The 22265-nt window shown below is 37.2% G+C and overlaps 1 protein-coding gene across 1 annotated transcript in view; it reads right to left on the reverse strand.

Annotated features, from left to right (window-relative positions):
- Positions 1–13029, reverse strand: part of LOC145678796 (disintegrin and metalloproteinase domain-containing protein 10-like) — a 502666-nt gene extending 489637 nt beyond the window's left edge. Inside the window, exon 1 of the mRNA XM_081749311.1 lies at positions 12699–13029. Within this exon, the coding sequence (XP_081605437.1) occupies positions 12699–12792 (94 nt within the window). The 5' untranslated portion in view covers positions 12793–13029. The remainder of the gene's footprint in view (positions 1–12698) is intronic.
- Between the last annotated feature and the right edge of the window lie 9236 nt (positions 13030–22265).

Below are 22265 nucleotides of genomic sequence, written 5' to 3' on the forward strand. Positions count from 1 at the left end.
TCTATGATTAGCAAACCTTCATTCAGTAACATGTGGGCGAAATGGCATCAATTTGGCCACACCTTTCACAAACTTCTGATGGAAACTAACCCAGAATAAGAGTAAAAAAAAAAAAAAATCCAGTTTATTTATAGTCATTATACAAATTTATTTGCTTTTCTTTGTTTACTATATAATCTTTGTGTAATTGCAAAGTGTTTAACATTGGAAACTGTTGACAATGAAACATGTCTAAGTCGTAGGATCCCATTCAGCAGCGAGACTACATGAGAGGTGAACCTACAGCTTATGTGGGATCCAAACTACACAATATCCCACCGGAAATCGAACCCAGGCCTCCTACGCGAAAGGTCCGTACACTATCCGCACAACCACGACGGAGCTCGTCAAAACTGTACTTAGATGAGGTATTTGGACGCCAAGTTCTCCCTGAAGAATCAAAATTACATTGAATCAATTTTTTGATTGATTGATTTTGTTTCTTGAAGTTTAGCGTCTCTCCCCAGCACCGCGGCTATATGAGACGTGGATATATAGGTTAGTTTAAGGTGAAATCCGTAATGCTTTAATTGCTCTTTCATTCCTGGCTCCCTCGTGTCTTTATTGTTGGCTGGATTGAAGTTCAGCCTTGTTTTCAATACCAGGGCTGTATCAGACGTGCACCTACAGCTTAACGTGGGGTGCGAACTACCGGGAATAGAACCCGGGTTTCCAGCTGTGAACGCGAGTACCCTAACTACATAGCTAATAGGAAATATTGAACACATTACATATTTCACCTTAAACTGTATGCCAAATCTCATATAGCCCCGGTGCTAAAAGAGCCAACCAATCATTCAACCAACCAATGAACCAACGTTCTCCCACAGGGAATCGAACCCGGAATCACATGCTAGGATTAGTACCTGTTCCAAGTTAGGTGGAACATCAGGAATTTTAGGAAAATTTTCAGTGTCCCAAAATATGCATTATCATCATCATCATCATCATGATAGGTATTCTGTCATTATTGGTAAGTCACTTACTGCAACTGAGAAGCTTCAATGCTCCATGGTCTTCCGCTAACCACTTCGTCTTCACGTACGATTTTTCTGTTTTGATACCAACCATTAATTATAGTCTCCTTCGTCTCCTCTCTCTCTTTCTTGCCACCATACCCTCTAGGATGTCCCTCATGATATAGTTCATTTTTAGCCAATGTCCCAACCAGTTTCTCTTCCCTTCTTAATAATGTCTAAAATTGGCCTTTTCTCACTCTCTCATTTGTTTTCCGCTCGACCCAGGCTAAAACTCTCCATTCTTTTCCACACACATATTTCCAAAGCTTCCAGCTGTTTTTAATCATTTTTGCGTAACGTCCATATTTCTGACCCCAACAGTACACTCTACACGAAGCACTTTATGACTCTTTTTCTCAGTCCTTTGTTTAAATTCCCACAAAATAGTATTTTCTTCCTTCTAAAGGCTTCTTTCGCCATTCCTATCCTCGCTTTTATTTCACTTTCACACTTTATATAATCACTAATAATACTACCCAGATATCGAAAACTAGTCACTTGTTCTAATTTCTCCCTTCCTACTTCTATATTTGACACTGAGCCCTTAATTCCAATCATTATGGCTTTTGTCTTTTTAACATTTATTTTAATCCCATATTCTTCACATCCCTTCCTCAAGTTTTCTAAATCTTACCTATTAATTTTCTGTTCAGTTTTTGCAATAAGCGTTAATGAATATTGCAATATCCCCGCGCTGCACTGGGCAAAAGATATTACCCACATCCGAGCTGCTACGGGCAGAATTTCTTTTCGTCTCCGTACTGCACTGTGCAGCAAACACCAACCCCCTTCGCGCTGCTACGGGCAAGAGATTCTTTACTATTATCCGCGCTGCTCTGGGCAAGAAGTCCAAACTCATTATATATATATATATATATATATATATATATATATATATATATATATATATATATATATATATATATATATATATATATATAAAATTAAAAATATCTACTCATTTATTTTTACAGTGTATAAAAGCGTATACAAAACTTCTTATAATAAAGTGTGAGGGAAGAGTAAAACCCGTGTACCGTCTCTAACATGCATTACAATATACGTATTTTTTTCCCATTAATCTTAGTACGATAATTTGTTTTATGTACAAAATTGGGCACGAGAAACCGACAATTTTAAATGTCCAATGCTAAAAGATGGTAAATCTAAATTGTATACCATAGGTGAGTCCGCTACCCACTTTTATCAGAGGTTCTCAACGTTTTTTACTTACTACATAGTTTATTGAACGCCAAAAACCTCGGGACACATTTGTTTGATATTTAATTAATAACAATATGAATTATAATAGTGTAAACCTTTGAGGGGAAAATTGAGATCCTTATACCTTCAGGATCGGCGCTCCGGGATTGTGAAATAATTGATGGAATGCGAATATGGGAGGAAAAACAGCAGAATCTCGAGAAAAAAAAAAGTCACGTTGTCCACCGTGAACTCACATGGCCAGGAATCGAATAAGGGAATCCTCGTACCAAAGACAACCGTAAACGCGTTAGTAGTTGTAATTTTCGAGATTTGTTACGTAACTGAGAACTGAAGTATGTAAGTCACGTATTACGTAAGTTGGAAGGAGGAGGAGTTTACTGTATATGGAACAGTACAGTGTCTAAAAATAGTTAACAAATATATATACTCCATTAACCACCGTTTCTTGAAGAGAGAAAATCTGTTTTCATCTGCGTTGAAATTCATTATCTGAAAAGCACAGTAACAAGGGATGAAAACACTTGAAAATGAACGGAAAGAATAAGATCATCTGAGAGGCAAAAGGGTTAGAAATAATCTGTTTCTTGAGAGTCAGCACATTTCTCGAAAAGAAGAAGAAGAAGACGAAAAATATGGAGAATTTCGCGAAGAAGCAGTGAATTAGAAAGCGGAACTCAATTTCACATCACGTTTCACTGTCTTACAAGAAAAAAAAAAGTACGGCAACCGAGATGGGAGAACAAACCATTATACAGTAAGTTTTGCAAAAGAAAATGTATAAAATTCTGTAATAATAAAAAGAGTTCTAATTGGCTTTTACGTTCTGTTCGCTTCTCCACCAAAAACGAATGGAGAGAAAACACGCCCAACGCACACTTTATAAAGATTTAAATTCTCATTTAAAGCACTTTCAAAAATTTTCGCAAACCTTGGCCCACTCACACATACTTAGACACACACACAGCACTTGTTATTCATGTTTCTATGCATGCTAAGGCTTGACGGAAATTAAACTCTGCATACAAGGTTCTCACATTTAACTCTCCTAGACATGCTTGCCAAATGTGCTGAAATTTCCTGTTAACAAGGAACTAAACTACACACTAAAATATTTTACTTTGAGCACCAAGGGAACATAGTTTAAACTAACGTCACTAGATTTTGCATTCACACAGTCATACCAGTAGTACAGGGCGAGGCAAAAGTCTATCACAACTCTTTTATGTTTGAAACGGCTTGAGGAAATATGACGATATTTTGGATGTGGATAATTAGGGTGGAGACGTACCAGTTGGTGCTATTTGGCATCATGGCGACCATCTTGAAATCCACCATTATGAATTCAGGTCCAATATTTCAAATCGGAAAGGATCCATGCGACACATGATTTTAGGCTAGAATTTCACCAAAAATACGAATCTGAAGTTATTTTTCACCTAAGTTTAATCAGTAATTATATTTTGTGAAGTAAACATTGCATATTGCATCATGCATTTCAGATCTTGCCAGGGGGAGGGGCATAATTGTTCACCGACATAAGAGTTTCACGTTTTTTTATTAGTGTATTAGTAATATATAATTTATTAGAGGCAAGTGTTTCTCGCACTCAGAGAGGAGTGGAGAATTTCTTCCCGTGCTCTCCCTAAATGACGCCTCTGAGTAGTGTCCGACCTTACAAAATCTATGATGAATACCTGGCTCTTTATCCTGGTCTACCGTAGTCATTTCTGACAGAATGACTTCTGATAGTGAGTCTCAGTTCGATGCTCGCCTGAGAGTGGAAGGAACTAGCAAGCAACCTGACGTAGATAAAAGACAGCAATATGATAATCAAACAAAGTAATCGATAACATAGAGCCCAATGTTTCTCATGCAAGTGATCCACGAGGTCTGCCCTTGTGGTTTTCTAGTGTTGCTGGTAAATTGATTGCGCCTCATCCAGGAGCGAGGCTATATGAGACGTGTACCTGCGGCTTAACTAGGGTCCGAAGCAAATGAGCTCACTGGAAATTGAACCCGGATAACGTACATCAAAGACGTATACGCTAACCACATGGGACCTTTGACTCCTAGTAGGTCTTCTAGTGAACATTAGTTTAGAATAGTTTATAATAATAATAATAATAATAATAATAATAATAATAATAATAATAATAATAATAATAATAATAATAATAATAATAATAATAATAATAATAATAATAATAAAGTTTCATTTCACAGTGTGAAATTACAGTAGGTTCCAAACTATTGGCGCTCAAAATACAAATTTCAACTACATATATAACTACTCGTTGCAGTACAATTTATAAGATCAAGGATAGAATCTGTTCCTCGGACGCTGAAGCTATATAGGAAAGCCATTACTCGGAATGCCTTACGTACTGTTTTTGTTCTATGACAATAGAGACTGAAACTGGAAATGATTAATTTAATGCGCTCCCGGTTTAAATAGAGGGTTAATGGAAGAGGTGGAACCTATCGTTGGGAAGCTGAATTAACTGAAAAAAAAAAAAAAGTCGATCTCTCTTACAATTCTTGCTCTATAAAAATGAAAATATGAAATCTTTCAGTTTTACGTCCCATGCTTATGCCGATTAGGCTAAAAGGAGACGACGATGATGAGAAATGAAAGAAATGGTGGAATGAAAAAAGTGGGTGGAAACGGAAGAAACCCGAGAAAACCCACGCATACGGTGTTTGTCCACCACAAAGTTCACTGAACTACGGACCCCGTGCGCTAGAGGTGAACGCTCTACCACTGAGCCAACGCAGCCCCTCTATAAAAATCAGTATTGAAACCGGAAGTAGTGATACATTTCAACCACTTACTAGTATTGGTAGTATTGAATGTTCTGATGATATGCTCTCTTGACATTCTGTGGAATATCGCTTCTCGCTATCTATTACCGTCCTCATTTTATGGCTATATTGAACCGAAAATGGCTAATTTGAACCACTTCCGGGTTCAATAGAGGATTAATGGAGAAAATGGAACTTATTCTTGGTATGCTGAACTGATTGCAGAAAAGCATATCTCGATATTTCTTACGGTTTGGTACGTGGAAATCAGTATTGAAACCGGAAGTAATATTAAATTTGAACCACTTCTGGTTTTTATAGAGTGTTGTGAGTTATGATGGTATGCTCTCTTGACAGCCTGAATCGTCTGCAGAAAACCGCTTATCGCTATTTAATACCATTTTATTCAATGGAGATGAATGTTAAAATCGTAAATGATCTATTTTAACTACTTTCGGTTTGAATAGAGGTTTAGCAGGGTAGATGAAACCTATACTTGGAACCCTGAATTAATTGCAAAAAGCTGCATCTCGATATCTCTTACAGCCTTTGCTCTAGGGAAATCAATATTGAAACCGAAAGTAATATTAAATTTGAATTACTTCTGGTTTCGGTACAGTGCTCGGGGTAGTCATGGTACGTTGCCTTAAGCTAATGGATTGTTTGTTAAAAAAAAAAAAAAAGAAAAAAACAGCTAGCTATCTGTTATCGTTCTCGTTTCATGGAAATACATTTTAAAACCGGAAATGGATAATTTGAACCACATCCGGTTTGAATAGTTGACGAAGGAGGTGGAACCTATCATTGGGACGCTTAATCGATGGCAATGAAACCTTTCGCGATATCTCCTGCCATTTTCGCTCTGATACCTGGTGACAGACAGACGGACGGACGGACAAAGCCGTTCTATAAGACTTCCGACACTTATGCATAGCAGAGTTTGGAAGTCTAATAATAATAATAATAATAATAATAATAATAATAATAATAATAATAATAATAATAATAATAATAATAATAATAATAAAACTAAAATGAAGTGAATTTCAATATTTGAGAATCTCAGTGTTTGAAAATTACCTAAGTATGAATACACGTCTTTCTTTCCCAAGACTGTCATTTTAAGAAAGCATACTATCTCTACACATATTACATACTAACATCAGAAGTGTGGTCCAGCATAGTGTAGTCACTAACGCTCTCGTCTTTGGTGCGAGTGGTTCTGGACTCGATTCCCAGTGCTGACACTCGGTCAAAAACATATAAAAGCTTTTACAGACCAGGAAGGGCCCCGAATTCTCTGTAAATTTGGGGGGCCCATTCAGATGCAGAAGGTATATATATATATATATATATATATATGAGGATTTTAAGACAAATTGCATTCAAATTATGCCAAATATTGTATATTCATAAATACAATAGGGGGCCCACATGAGCTTTGGGGGGGAAAGGGTCCCCCAGGATCGGCGCCCTTGCAGGCCAGCCATGCTGAGTGAGGTTTTCCTCATTCACACCAAGCAAATGCCCGGATGGTACCTAATATAGGTCCCAGACCGCTTCCTAACTTCCCCAATTCTTTCCTCCTTTCCTTTTATCGGATAGTGTGATCGCCGAGAGATGTCATCAATCACACGTGACGGGCTAGCATGGCCATAGTTGCCGAAAGCCCAGAAATCTTGAAATTTGAAATTCTAAAATCAAAAGCGGTAAGCATTTACTAGTATTTTCGGTATCAATATTGATCTCCACTAAGCAAAGCAGTAATAGATATTAAGAAGCAGTTTCTCGTAATAGAATCAGTAAAGGGGTCATTTGGGGAGGACAATTGCTCCCAGTGGCGGATCCAGGGGGGGTGATCGCCCATAACGCCCCCCAGGAGAGGAAACTTTATTATTTTATATATATAAATAAAACCCATCCCAGCGTTTGGAGCTCTTACAAGTAGCTCTAGGTAGCAGTATTACAATCCATCGCCCCCCCTTAGAAGTCCGTCCTGGATCCGCCCCTGATTGCTCGCTTGAGTTTGAGAAGTCCACACTTTTTAATCGACTGTATATTAATATAATAGTAAAAAAAAAACGTAAATTTTTTGTCAGTGAAGCATTCCCCCCTGGCGAAATCTGAAGTGACGCTACTGAATCAGTGTCCAAAGAATGAATTGCATCTCCGTTAACTCTGTATTCAAACCGGAAGTGGTAGGAATCATACCACTTTGCTATAGAACAGAAACGGCATCAGACAGCGACAAACAGTTTTTGGCAATCGATGCAGTGTCTTAAGAATAGGTTCTATCTTCCCCTGTATCTTTCTACTACGACCGGTAGTGGTAGATATTTAATACTTAAGAGTTTTCATCCCAACGAAATTAAAATGCCGCTAATTTTACAGTAATTATGTGATATCTTCAAATAGATAAAAGATAATTGAAATATGGAACAAGAGCGCCCTAGACAATATTATTTTGCGTGAGGTACCGTTATCACAAGTCATCTAGTGGCTTTATGTTTTCAGCTGTTTAGAAACGCGAAAATAAATGCCGATTTTCAAAATGGCTCGAAATCGAAAGCAGATAAGTGAGTCGTGATAACGGTTTCTCATGTAAAACGATATTGTCTAGAGTGCTCTTGTTCCACATTTCAATTATCTGTTATCTATTTGAAGATATCACATAATTAATGTAAAATTAGCGGTATTTTAATTTCGCCTACCCCTCTATTGGAACCAGAAGTTAAAAGTCTGTTTCAATATTGAATTGAAAACTGTAAAAAGAAAGTAGCTTTTTGTTTGTTTCCACTGCATTTCTCTGATTTTGCGTAGCAAACTGTGATGGTCAGTTCTGTTTCCTTTCACAATTTCGGCTGCAGAAAAGAATCACCTCGTGAAAGCAAGTATGAGCCTGCTTCTCGTATTTTGTATAAAGAATGAGTCCGTGCAGGTCAGCTTTTTTTTAGAACATTTTTTCCCTATGAACGGTAAAAGATAAAGAAACAGTTCAAAATCAAGTTGAAACACATGCACACCAACAAGTCTGAACTTGTTCACCTACACATAATGAAACGTACGTAATAGCACGCAAGCATCAAGCTTTCTTTCTTTTGATTCTTTCGCCATCTCGTGCAAAAAGGGAAACATTTTCACAAGTAAATCTGAAGTTTTGTAACTTTTGATGTGTAACTAATTTCATATACAGTGAAACGTCGATAATTCGCATTGGATGACCGAGGTTATCTCCGATTAAACGAAAAAGGAGGAAAAATGCTGGATTTTTATAGATTTTTACAAATATAATAATACTAATATATAAATGAACGTGTATACGTGTGTGTGTGTGTGTGCGTGCGTCATTATATTTTTACATGGAAAGAAAGAAATCACCTAGACCCACCACTATTTCTACACAGATAGATCTAGCAGCGTAAGATGCCGGATTTTCGGTTTTCGACTCGAAAGCGGAATTGAGGGGGGTCTCATCTCATATTCTGGAGATATCTAAGCAAGCCCTCAGATTAAACAACCCAAACCACCCTACTGCGTTGCTGGTTGCATATTATTCCATGCGTAAGAAAAGCGGGTACTTCTGCTAGTACAGCATAAATACCGTGAATTCAATTTTCAACCAACTTATCTTAACACGGGGTTTGGCTTACACTGTCATCCAGTTTTTTTTTTTTTTTTTTAACTGACAATAATAGTGAAATCAGTTTGTTGTTAATGACTCATACCACATTGTGCAGCAATGTCTTTTACGGTTCCTCCTTAATCTCGGAATGATCCCTTTGTTTTTTTTTTTTTTAAATTCGGTACCCAGGCTATATGAGATGTTGATCTACAATTTAAGGTGGAATCTAAACCACGGTAATGCGTTCAAACTAACTTCTCACTGGGGCCGCCGGACGCCCAAGGCGCGTATGCTGGCTACTGTATCAGCGGGGAGGCTAACTTTGATCGTACAGGAACATTCTTTCTTCATTTTTAGGGACAGAGTGGTTCAGTGATAGAGCGCTCGCCTCTCGTGTGAGAGGTCCCTGGTTCGATTCTAGGCCATGTGACCTTGTAGAGAACAATATCGTCTCTGTGGATTTTCTCATGTCCTTCCATATTTTCATTCCACCGATCATTTCATAATTATTTATAATTCCTTTAGGGATAGAAAGGGTAGAATTGTAGGCTCGAAATTTAATTCATTCGCTTCTTTTATTATTTTTTTTTCTATCACTGTTTCGAAGCAAAGAATGAAAGAATAGAAACAATCGTATTAGAACTTAGTGTAATATAATGAATTAAGTAATCACGACTTAGAAACATTCAGAATTCAAATTGAGCAGCAGACCCGTAGCTAGTGGATACGGACGGACGGACCACTTTCATCCCTCTGAAACTCAGTTTTTTGTTGATACATGTATATGAATGTAAGGTGAACTCAAATTAGCTCCCCTAAAATTATTTCGGCCCCCTCTATCTTAGTGTTCTTGTTATGGGCGTGTTGAGCAGTGAAGAAGAAAGTATACATGAATTAGTGCACTGCTATGTAACAAGACTATGCAACATAATAGCCGTCATGAAGACAGTACAGTAGATAATGGATTGTTGTTTGTTAGCGATGGGACATTTTTTTTTTTAAATTTTTGATGACTCAGGTTAGGCCTATGTCAAACATGAGATTTCCGAGACTTGAATTATCAGTATTATATTGTACTTACTCTTGACAACAGTTTTAATTAACATGAAACCCACAGCAGACCCTGTATCAGGGAAGTGAGTAGCAGAGTAGGGATGCGCACGAGACAAGATTTGTGGTTGTCTCGACTCGAAAATGTGCTGTAAAAGTAATGTCTCGACTCGAATTTTGTCATGAAAATCCTGTCTCGACTCGTCTCGTGCGCATCCCTAGAAGTGAGTGGCTTAGTAACGAGAAAAAAATAAATTAAATTAATTTTTTCGGTTTTACGTCCCACATTATGTCCTTTAGTCTAAGGGAGATGAATGATTAAGGCAAGTAAATGGATGATGGAAGAATTGGTGGAATGACAAAGTGTGAGGAAACGGAAGTACTCCGACAAAACCCACGGACACAATGTTGTCCACCACAAGATTACTTGGTCGAGGATTGAAGCAGGAACCCCACGCACCAGAGGCAGGCGTTCTACCACTGAGCCATTGTGAAAGTTTATAATAAACTCATGATTTTCCTATTATAGTCTGAGTTTTGGCTGTTTCCCCCAAGCTATTACCTTCTAGATCCGCCACTGCCTACCAGTCAAAAGAAATAAATAAAGTGTTAGCCCTCCCTATTACTCTAGTGGCTAGCGCGTGTCTTTGATGTACGTGGTCTTGGGTTCGATTTCCGGTGGGTGAGTACAAAAAATGTGATTTTACAATCATTCATCCGTTTCTTTTAGCTTAAAGGGCACAAAAGTTGGACGTTAAACTACTACTACTACTACTACTACTACTACTAATGATAATAATAATAATAATAATAATAATAATAATAATAATAATAATAATAATAATAATAATAATAATAATAATAATTTCATTTCATTTCATTTAAACAAAGTGTTTGAGATGGCTACATCAATTATTATTTCTGTCAGTGGTAGGGATTAGCCTTTGATATAAGGGAATCCCTGGTTCTATTCCAGCTGGTGTGAGTTTGTGGCGTATAACAAAACATAAACATAAACATTCCATGGACATTCTCGGGAAATTTTTCACTGCAGGAACTATTTCATAATAATTCATCTTGCAAATGTAACCCATTGCCATGGAAAGTTAAATCGTGTTCCATTTGATTACAAGTACTGGTCATTAGTCAGACTACCGTGTATTTTGAAATAATTTTGATGAATGTATAGAAATAATTTTGACATTTATTTGGTATTTGGCAGCGACGCTGTACGAGAGGAAATCTAATGTATTATTTATTAGTAAACTTACAAAATATTCTTGGCAAAATTTTGTCATTTCAATGTCGTAATTTACAGCAATACGTAATACTTGAACTAAGGTTTATTTTTAAAATAAATGATAGCTCTTAGGGAATTAATGAAGAATAATAAGTGCGAATTATTTTTTATTTAACTATTAACACTATTTGTGACGTTACGAATCACTGTTATTTAAAAAGAGTATGATGACATTGGTTTGCCAAGAGGTCATTGTAATTATAGGAAGCATCCTAGTTACTGTAAGTGGCAGGGGTGGACCAAAGGCCAGGCAACCCGGGCGACTGCTTGCGGCGCCATACTCAGCAGGCGCCAAAACGAGCCTCAAAAAGTTAATTTTATAACGCGTTTTGTACTGACTTTCTTGTGTATATTCTTGTAAGGTATCGTCAATTACATCATCTTTTTCCATTCCACCATGGAAGAAGAGAGTTTCATAATACTAGGGGAGCTATATCGCTGTGCGTAAAACACGTTCAACATTTGTGAAGTGTATTTACTGGTATTTCACATTATTTGAATAGATTGTTACAAAGTCGCATATATGGTAGAATGACTCCTGATGTTATTGATGTAGCAAAACAATTTGCAATACAGCAGTAATCATGTCACCATTTATTAGTACTATTCAATAAATGCTGTTCGATATTGTTTTTGTTTACACATACCAATACATTATTATTATTATTATTATTATTATTATTATTATTATTATTATTATTATTATTATTATTATTATTATTATTATTATTATTATTATTATTAATCACAATGTAATTGATACCAAATTTGTATATTTTTAAGTACTAGATATACCTATATCATGTAGTTTTGAGTATTAATCTTTCTTTTCGAAAAATAGGTTTAAAATATTAAAAATCACTGTAAAAATGTAAAATGTAATAAAATATAGGCTAGGACTAGGGGGCCGCCAAAAACTCACTTTGCCCGGGTGAAAATTTTGCCTTGGTCCGCCCCTGCGAAGTGAGTACGCGAGTGGATGTCACAAATACAAATTGTAAACAAAAATACCAGAACTTTAAATCACATATGCGCTTTATGTAGACACACTTCAGTACATACGCTATTATTATTATTATTATTATTATTATTATTATTATTATTATTATTATTATTATTATTATTATTATTATTATTATTATTATTATTTGGTAGCTTCGAGAGGTAAATAGGTTAGTTCTATAAAAGACATGAGTCAATAAACATGAGTATTTTGTAAATGAATGAATGTAAAGTTGTAGTAAATATTGACAAGTCAGTCCACAGTATGACAGTAGTATTTCAAAATCACGTTAGTAAAATTTTAACAAGTATTGGGCTCTGGGTTTTAGTAATATTCATTCATAAATATTTCGATAAGAAACTTGACCAAATTCGGTACGTTATAATATTACTCAGAAAAGGATAACGTATTTATATAAAACCTTACACAATTTGTTGTTCTATAAAGATTAGTTAAACGACTTTTATTTTTCAGATAATTGGCGCCTTTCACTTTCGAAGCTATTGGCAATAGTGTTGGATATGTAATATAACAGATAGACATTTAGCTGAAATTGACACATGGAAATGAAACTGTTTCAAAAGCATGGAAATATCAACAAACAAGCCACGTTCATCCGGAACACCAGAAACTCACCTGATCGCGAGGAAGACACTGCAGGAGAGACGACCAGGAGAGCAAGGATAACAACTCTTGTGGCCAGTAGCCTGGCCGCTCCGGGTACCAACATATTTGATGGAAAACAAAGTTCACGTCATCGCCACACTAAACACCACTGCACAAACACACCACTTGCCACTCTGGCTTCGAACCAACGCTCTTCACCATGCATGGACTATCTCGTATTCACTACTTTTGCCTTACGCTTCTACCCCCAATCACTTAACACAATCTCACTTAATACCTAGCGAAACACTGCCACCTACCGACCAACCTCATCAGCTTCCCGTGCCACACTGATCGAGAATTCGTCTGCCTCTGTAGAGTTGCGGCATCACATCGTTCCGCGTTACGATCTCTGACCGCCAGGTGGCAGCACAGGACGTATTGACGTTTTTCATTTTACTTCTTTGAAGATAACAGTGTTGCTAGCTTTCAGACGCATTAGTTTGACGTTTGAAAAGTTTGTAAGTGATTTTAACGCATGTGTAGAAAAGTATTTTTATAAACAAACATGAGAATCAATAAAAAAATAAGTAAAACTTCACCTAATGGATATGCGATAACAAAACAATTCCAAACAGAATTGCATTAGTTCACACAGTTGATTCTTATAACTGCTGATCCGTAGAATATTTTAGTTTGCTGCGTGTAAATTGTTTTTGCATTAAGGTATGTTTTTGTTCTACTTCTGATAATGACAGATAAGAAACAACATTGTAAGTTTTGGGATTCACTTGGACATGTTTGAGTTAAGATTTCGTACCTGGGCATACTAGAGAACGATTCACCAAAGTGAAACAAATATTTGATTATAGATATATCTGAAGACCTTGAATGAAGTAAACCCTAAATATATAAAACTACATGAACTTACTCACTGACAAAATAATGAGTACTTCTAGTTGACGAGGAAAGATAAATGTGGTATAATTGTAGCCTTTTGGGACTAATCCATAGAAAAATCGCCAAAAGTGAATATTTTTAATTTCTAGGGAGTCTAAAGGAGGGGTAGAGAAATTCCCCATGTTATTTAAATGGGCTTTTTAAAAACCTATAATGTCATGTTTTAGGTACTTGAAATTGGAATAAAAACTAGCAATTTTGTATGCTTGTACGTTTTCGTTAGAGTTATCTAAGTAAATCACCAAAAAAAAAAAAAAAAAATCCAATATAATTGAAAAATCTTTCCCATGTTATTTATATGGGACACCTTCTACACTCCAAAATGTTCAGATGTAGAATGATGAAATTTGGCACGATTCTAGCCTTCCGTGACTAACCCACAAAAAATGTCCAAACTATATATATATATATATATATATATATATATATATATATATATATATATATATATATATATATATATATATATATATAATTTTACTGGGACTAAAGGGGAAATTAAAAATCTCCATGTTATTTAAATGATCGTTTTCTTGCAATACAAAATCTTATCTTTTAGGTAGTTGAAATAGGAAAAGAAACTTGAAATTCGGTAGAATTGTGGGTTTAAGAGGTGCAAGGCCAAAGGTCGAGCTAAAATGGGTATAACGGAACTTATAAACTGTTATTCGTATATTCAACAGTAATGTCCTTCCTTCAATAAGCTTTTCTCTTTGTTTCAAGGCAGTTGTTCTTTATGCCTCTGTTGTCGTTAATTTAAATAAAATACATATCGTCGTTGAAAAAATAGACTACTTTAGGTATACATTCTTAGGTTCAGGAACTATTAAGCGCAAATGCACGAAATTTACTCTTGAAGCAAAAGCTAATAAATTTGTGATGCGAGGCCTAAGGCGAGCAAACGCGGGGATCTGGAGGCAAGACCCCTTGCTGATCAAAGGCTAGTCTGATTTATAAAAACGAAACCTATCTCTTGTTGATCGAATCACATGAAAGCGGCTGATCGGTTTTAAAGGAATTTTTTATATCGTTATCACTTACCTCGAGTTGTTTTCTTTTTTATCACGTTAGGTTAATATCCATATTTTAAGCGGGTAGCAAGAGTTCATAATTTATGCGAAAAATTGAGTATTTTAGGATTCCTTAGGAAGGTGAAAGACGGTATTTAAACTCCTTATTAGAAATAAGTGAACAGGCGTTCCAGCGTTTTTGAAAATTCTCATTAATTGAAGGGGTCAAAGGGGCACAATTTTAATATATATTTTCCGTCACATTAAAAGCGACGTTACCTGCTGTTTGTGATCACATCAGGCGCGCACCCGCAAATTTTTCTTGGGGGTTCAAGCTTTTGGGGAAGGGACCCCAATGCTACAAGCCACTAAGTCTATGTAGTGTTGAACGGGTATTATTTTGCACCCGAAAAGACGATAAGTAATTGTAAAATATTTCTACCTATATTTTCAGAAAAATAAATGATACAACTAGATTGTTTTCATAAGAGAAAAAGTACAGATGAAGTGTAACATCAAATTTTCTTCCTACATGAATCATTTCTGTGTTAAACAATTATAGTTTTATTGAGAAAGCGCATAAATGTATGTTTTGTTTAGTTAGGACAATGAAACTCAACAAATACACACACGGGCATCAGCATTTTCAAAATTCCGATATTTAAGGAGGAAGGAGGGCAATTTTTAAGTGTAACTGTTATTACCGTATTGAAATTTACTGTATCATGGAAAAAACAACGGACCTGTTCGAAATGAATTTTGGAATATAACATCTACTTAAGCTTGGATTTTTTATCAGGTCACTTTAATTAAAGAATATATCTTAAGGAGGTCATCATTACCATCATAGATATTCTCCCATTTTGGCAGGTCACTTGCGGCAACTGAGAAGCTTCCATGCTCCACGATCTTCAACTAGCCTGTTCGTCTTCACGTACGAATTTCCTGTTTTGATATCGTCTATCAATTGTATTCTCCTTAGTCCCTCCCTCTCTTTCCTGCCACCTTACTCTTTAGCATATCTCTCATACCAAAGTTCCTTCTTAGTCAATGTCCCAACCAGTTTCTGTTCCTCTTTTCTATGATATATAAACTCCTTTCAGTGTTTTCATCCCTCAACTTCTAACGCACTTCCATTCGTTTTTCACTCGACCCAGCTAATTTTCTTTATTCTTCTCTACACCTACATTTCAAAAGCTTTCAGTTACTTTTCATCACATTCGCGTAATGTCTATATTTTTGTTCTATAGAGTGCAATATTCCACATGAATTATTTTATAACATTGAAACAAATCTTACCACATTTCATTCACGAAATTCTATCAATCCGTTTGGATTCTACGTTGAAAGTTTACGTTGAACAATATGGCAGTTAACATCCGCCATATTGAATTTTACGTGACACCATATACTCAATCGTACTCCTGATGGTATAGCAAAATTATACTCAGTGTAATTTCCTAAATTATGACTAATTTATTCACATTTCATTCATCAAATTTTATGAAACGTACTAAAACTTACGAAGAAATAAAGAAGTTTGTGAGCTTGCATATGTAGACAATTTTACATATTTTCCTCCATTACTTTCAACATAACTATCTTTCTGCTTAATTCAATGCGAAGACCATGGTAGCTCAGATGGAAGCCCTTCCTTCTGGTCTAGTGGCTAGCACGTCCGCCTTTATACGGGGTCCCGGATTCGATTCCCGGTGGAAGAGCCTTTGAATTTTTAACTGTCCTCGATATGTATCTGTTCGTGTCACTGTCGAATTTGGTAAAGGTTAAAGAAATCCTGCATATGGGGAAACTCGGATGCTCAGAAAACTGAGGTATGATCGATTGATCTTAAAAAAAAAATTAAAGTTGGTAGATCGTTCACCTCCCCTGCGTGGGATCCCCGGTTCGAACCCAGCTTTCGCTAAGTGGGCTTTGTGGTGGATTAACACTGTGTTTATTGTTTTCTTAGGTTCTCCCACTTTTTTATTCCACTATTTCATTCATTATCACCATTACTATCTTCTTTAGCCTCGGTGCATAATCGTGGGGCATTAAACTACGAGTAATACATACAAGCCCGTATTCAGGTAAGTGCTATTCTGTGCTCGAGCACAGGGCGGCAAAATGTTGGATTTTTTAAAAAAAGGTTTACAATAAAGTAATATTTAAAAAACTAGCGACCCACAGAGTCCCGTGCAAGCACAAGAAAATGTGTTAATGGGTTTAATTCGCTGTAATTACAGTAGTTACTAATTAGTTAGCTTATCTGATTATTATTCTTAAGTCATCCTCTCTCACTCCAAGGGGTGAGGATGAACTTGAACATAATTGAAAACTGATGCCGTTACACTCAGCGACCTCAAAACTATGAATTCAATACTAATATCTGTCGTTTTCGATTACTTTTAATATCTCCCCCCTCCCTGGGGAGTGGAGTGTGACCTTGAAGTTAAGTCGGATTAAAACTATTACTATTCATCTCAGCGACTCCAAAAACTATGAATTCAACTCTAATGTTGGTCGTTTTCGATTATTTTTAAAATGTCCCCATGTTATTCTTATGGGAAATTTGCACGTCCATATCTTAACTCAGGTGTGACCTAGGGACCTGGAACATGTTATTTGGATCAAAACGTATTAAAATTTCATATTTCTAACTATTAGGGTTCATCTATCACCACATCATAATCATCATTAAGATAATTAGGTCACTTAAAATTACGTTGTAACTTTTGTAACCTATAATACCTAAACTGGTACTCAATAAGAAAATGAAATCTTTAAGTTTTACGTCCCTCGATTATGCCGGGTAGGCTAAAGGAGACAATGATGATGAGAAATGAATGAAATGGTGGAATGAAGAAAGTGGGAGGAAACAGAAGAACCCCGAGGAAATCCATGCACACGGTGTTTGTCTACCACAAAGGTCACTTTGCGGGAGCAGGGTTTGAACCCAGGACCCCATGTACGAGAGGTGAACGCTCTACCACTGAGCAACCGCGGCCTCTGCTACTCAATAAAAGCTAGCACGTTTGCAAAATCACGGCTTGTTTCCTTGTTTGAGACATGAGTTTGTGTGGGGTGGGGGGCGGCAAATTATTTAGAGCGCCGGGGCGCACAATATTTAAATACGGTCTGAATACATACATACATAATGTATGTATATATGTATGTGTTAGTATCCCCCACACTCGTAACCGACGAACACTTGCCATATTCTAACACACACAAAGAAAAATCCGTTCTCCGGACAGCGGTATATTGTACAGCGGGGGACACTTCTAAATGGTACAGCCATATGGAGATTTACGGCTAAGGTGTACCATTTAGAAGTGTCCCCCGCTGTACAAATATACGGTATCCTCTTGCTTACTATAGAAATCAGTACGGAGGATACGTTATCCGTATGCTACATAGGCACTGCCCTTAGGCGTTACATCATGCCGTTGTAGGATGTGTGACATCTAACAGTTATCCGTATATCACATGCATATACTTATGTTACCTTCGTCAGCTATATGTTATATACGTCCATTTGTATGTGAGATCCTGACCGCCTACATTGTTTCATATGGAAAGTACGTATAGATGGAACACTTATACAGAAAGTATTATAAAACATGCGTTTTCAGTTATACGTCTGGTGTACGGAAAGTCCAAAAACTACAGGAATTACGCATGCAACCTATCTTTTTAAGTACGCCACTCACCTACATTTTTTTTCTCAGTGCACAAAAAATCTCCTGTATTGCCGCCATCTTGTAAAGTGTCGTCACATCTAGCGTGCACGCGAGCCACGAGGTGGGCTTTAAACCTTGGTGAGCGTATCTATCTTTTTCATGTATCACCCGTCTATGTACTTCGTATACTTGTCATTAAACAGTGCTTTGAAACCCTGTAAATAATTTAGTCTAACCCTATATAGCTGTGGGACTTAAATGCAAATCAATCGATCAACATTCAGTGAGATTGAGGCTAACTTGATCTCGCGCTCTTAACCTGACTGGTTCGGGTTCATTATCTTCTAAGGGGATTACACTTGCACTTGCTTGAGTTCACCAGCTTCATTAGGGCTTGCGCTCGCTCGGACTTGGCTTTTCGCTATTTGCTCGAGGTTGATTGAGCCCAAGAACTGGAATCTCGAGTTTGGACATCTCTGGGGAGCACAAATCTCATTGAGGATAGTGAGGCCCAGCCCGAGCCCGAGCTCGAGGAACTGCGAGGCTGAATCCGCGCAAGTCCCAATTTCGAAACGGCCTGGCATTAGTGCAACTATTTTTAAATAGCGTAGGAGGCACGGTGGCCCAGTACTAGAGCGCTTACCTCTGGTATATAGGGTTTCTTTTTTAATTCTCGTCTAAGTAAGTTTGTGGTGGACAACACCGTGTTCGTAGGTTTTCTCGGGGTACTATAGTTTCGTCCTACATTCTCATTCCACCAATTCTTCCATCATCATTCACTTGCCTTAATCATCCGTCTTCCTTAGTTGTGGGATGATAAACTGAAGGATTTAATTTCATTTTTGAAATGGTGTGCCTCGCCACACAAGAGTGCTGCGACGAAATCACTGGTTTCTGTGCGGTGTTGAGTGGACGTTATTATACAAACGTTTGTTATTTATATATATTTCAAAACCGTAACAAAGACTTGCAGTATATTTTTCAGCCGATGTAAACATATCCCCCAGAGCATTAGACATAAATGTAAACATAGGCTAATGTTGAAGTACTCTAATCAGGAGCGGATCCAGGACAGACTTTTGGGGGGCGGTGGGTTGTAATACTGCTACTTAGAGCTCACTTTTAAGAGCTCCAAACTCTGGGATGGGTTTTATTTATATATAAAATAAAAAAGTGTCCTTTTCTGAAGGGGGGGGGGTGATCGGGGCGATTGCCCCCTTGGATCCGCCCCTGACTCTAATCAGCTTTTTAATTACTGGAGGGAAGGGGGATGCGAACGATATCCACCTGTAAGGAAATAATATCGCTAGGGGATATACGTTTATATAGGCTGTAAAATATACTGTAGCTGTTGTAATTTTCTTATATTATTCATCGCCATATAACAGAAAAAAAGGCAAAACTCACATCATACTGAGCATTTATTATGTATGGAAAAGTTTCAAGGTCACCTTACAACTGTTCTGTTATGTGTGATATTTTAGTAGATCATTGACTAAAGTGGCACGGTGGCTCACTGGTAGAGCGCTTACACACAGACAAAGAATATACAGACCGCAAACTCCGTGAAAAGTTGGGGAACAGTAGCGCCTCCCAACCAACGACGACGGAACTAATCAGTCGATCTGTCATCACCTAGTGGAAACACAGAAAAAGGATATATCCTTTGTCTCTGGCTTACCTCTGTTGATGGAGTCTGGTTCGATCCCCGGTCAAGTAAGTTTGTGATGGACAATCTCGTGTCCGTAGGTTTAAGCCAAAAGCATTTTGATAGGAAAAGAATTTTCTATCTGCTACCCAGAATCAGAGATTTATTTTCAAAAATGAAATCTTTCAGTTTAACGTCCCACGATTATGCCCTTTAAGCTAAGGTAGGCGGATGATGGTGTCTTCCCACTTGGGATAGTCCTATTAGCGACAGGAACTGTTAACTGTCCTATGAGCGACCGATTCGATCCGTTAACTGCCCTATGAGTCACCGATTCGTTCATCCTAAGATAATGGAAGAAGATAAGGTTCTCGTTTCTTTAACTTATTTTATGCTAATGTGATTTAGAACCTAACAAAATGTACTATGAAAAATTTCGCTCTACCTGAATTTAATACGTGAGAATGCTCTCATTATATTAACAATCTTTTATATGTTTTTCCTAATATTATATTTTTGAATTAATTTCTATGAATACACTGAATATATCAAGGGGAAAACTAACGAAATATTTAGAGTAGCTCAGCCTTTGTCTACGATTCTAATATAATTAAAAATTTCATGTTAAAATGGTACGGAGCATAAGTTTATATGAATATGTTTATGGCATAAGAAAGAAATCAGAAAGAGGTATGGGCTCCCGAAGAAAATTTTCTAGGGAGGGGCATCTCCATGGTTGCTGTATCACGTCTGGTATATCTGGTATTTAATATAAGTGATTTGCTATATTACGTATACATTTTTGTGAGCCAGGGGGCGACCCCTGCCTTCCCATCGGGCGCCCATGGAAAAACGGCGTTCACCATATGAGGATATTAAAGAAATCTAAAAGACATGGTATATTCGAAGAAATTATTACACAAGTTACAAATCTCTTGCAGGACTTTACAGTTCGTCTAGTTATAAAGGATTATTTCAGATTGCTTCACGACAATCTTTTATGTATAAGTCAAAACAAGGGAGGAAGGCAAATTAAGCAATTAGTTTACGTTTTAGTAGCTTACAATAGGGGGGATGGTAGTTTAAAGAGTTTGTTTACCTTTTGAATTGTTTTACCTTTAGGAGTATATTTTTCATGGAAATATCCCTGTTGTCTCGTTAAGTTATTTGATATGTTTTATGTCAAAACTTACTCAAACTTAAAATAAGTTTTATTTGCACTCACAGTAGAGGAAAAATATATTTGATGAACAGTATCACTGGCACGTACATATTTCATACCAAGGTTGTTCGGGCGCTAATAAGGCCAGAGGCAAACATATTTGACGAGATGGAATCATATCATCTTCCATGATCTCAATGTAAATGAATCGGTCGCCCATAGGACAGATAACAGTTCCTGTCGCTAATAGGACTGTCGCTTCTGGGACTAATTCGCGGATGATTAAGGCAAGTGAATGGTGATGGAAGAATTAGTGTAATGAGAATATGGGAGGAAACGGACGTGCCCGATAGAAAACTCACGGACTCGATGTTGTCCACCATAAACTGGCTTGACTGGGAATCGAATCAGGAACCCCACGCATCAAAGGTCAGTAGTAATCGCTCTACCACTGAGCCGCCTTAGATTTACTTTCAAATTGCTATAATTATTTTCCGTAGTAAATACGGTATGAACTGTCCGTTAAGGGAGCTTACGAAAACATTGAGGAAAACGAATTCTGTTCGTGACTGTATGTGAAAGTGCCCGTAATAGTAATACTTGTACTTTTACTGGGACAAGAAAATCTACTCTGGAGGCAGCGCCGAAACTTAGATTTTTTCTGGGGGAGGGGGGGGGCAAGCATTAATGCGTGCATTTGGACTCCTAGAAAAAGTTTTTCTTAATTCTTGGGCCCCCTCTTTTCATCTTTCTCTTACTCTTTATGGCCCTCCGGAGCCTGTGGGCCCTTCCGCACGGCAAGATCTGCAGGGCCGTTAGTTACTCCTCTGGGGCCGTTCCATACATGACAAATTAATTAAGGAAATAATATTGACAAATCTCAAAGCACGAATAAATATTTCTAGGGCTCCTAATGTATATCGAAATAGGTCCCACGATTCATTTTTGTTTTATTTACCTTTTGTGTGCAGTTTTGTTTATGTAATGTAGTGAACCTGTTTGATGCTTCATTTATGATTTCGTGTTCGTATTGTATACGGAGTACGAAAATTTTGTCTTAAAATGGGCCTCCCTCGAACGGCGGGAAGCTTCCTTGGGGGGCATTTGCCTCCCTGCCCCCTACAAGTTACGGCCCTG

Source organism: Thermobia domestica, chromosome 2 (assembly GCF_964235325.1).
Source record: "Thermobia domestica chromosome 2, izTheDome1.hap1.1, whole genome shotgun sequence".
NCBI classification, from domain to species: Eukaryota; Metazoa; Arthropoda; class Insecta; order Zygentoma; family Lepismatidae; genus Thermobia; species Thermobia domestica.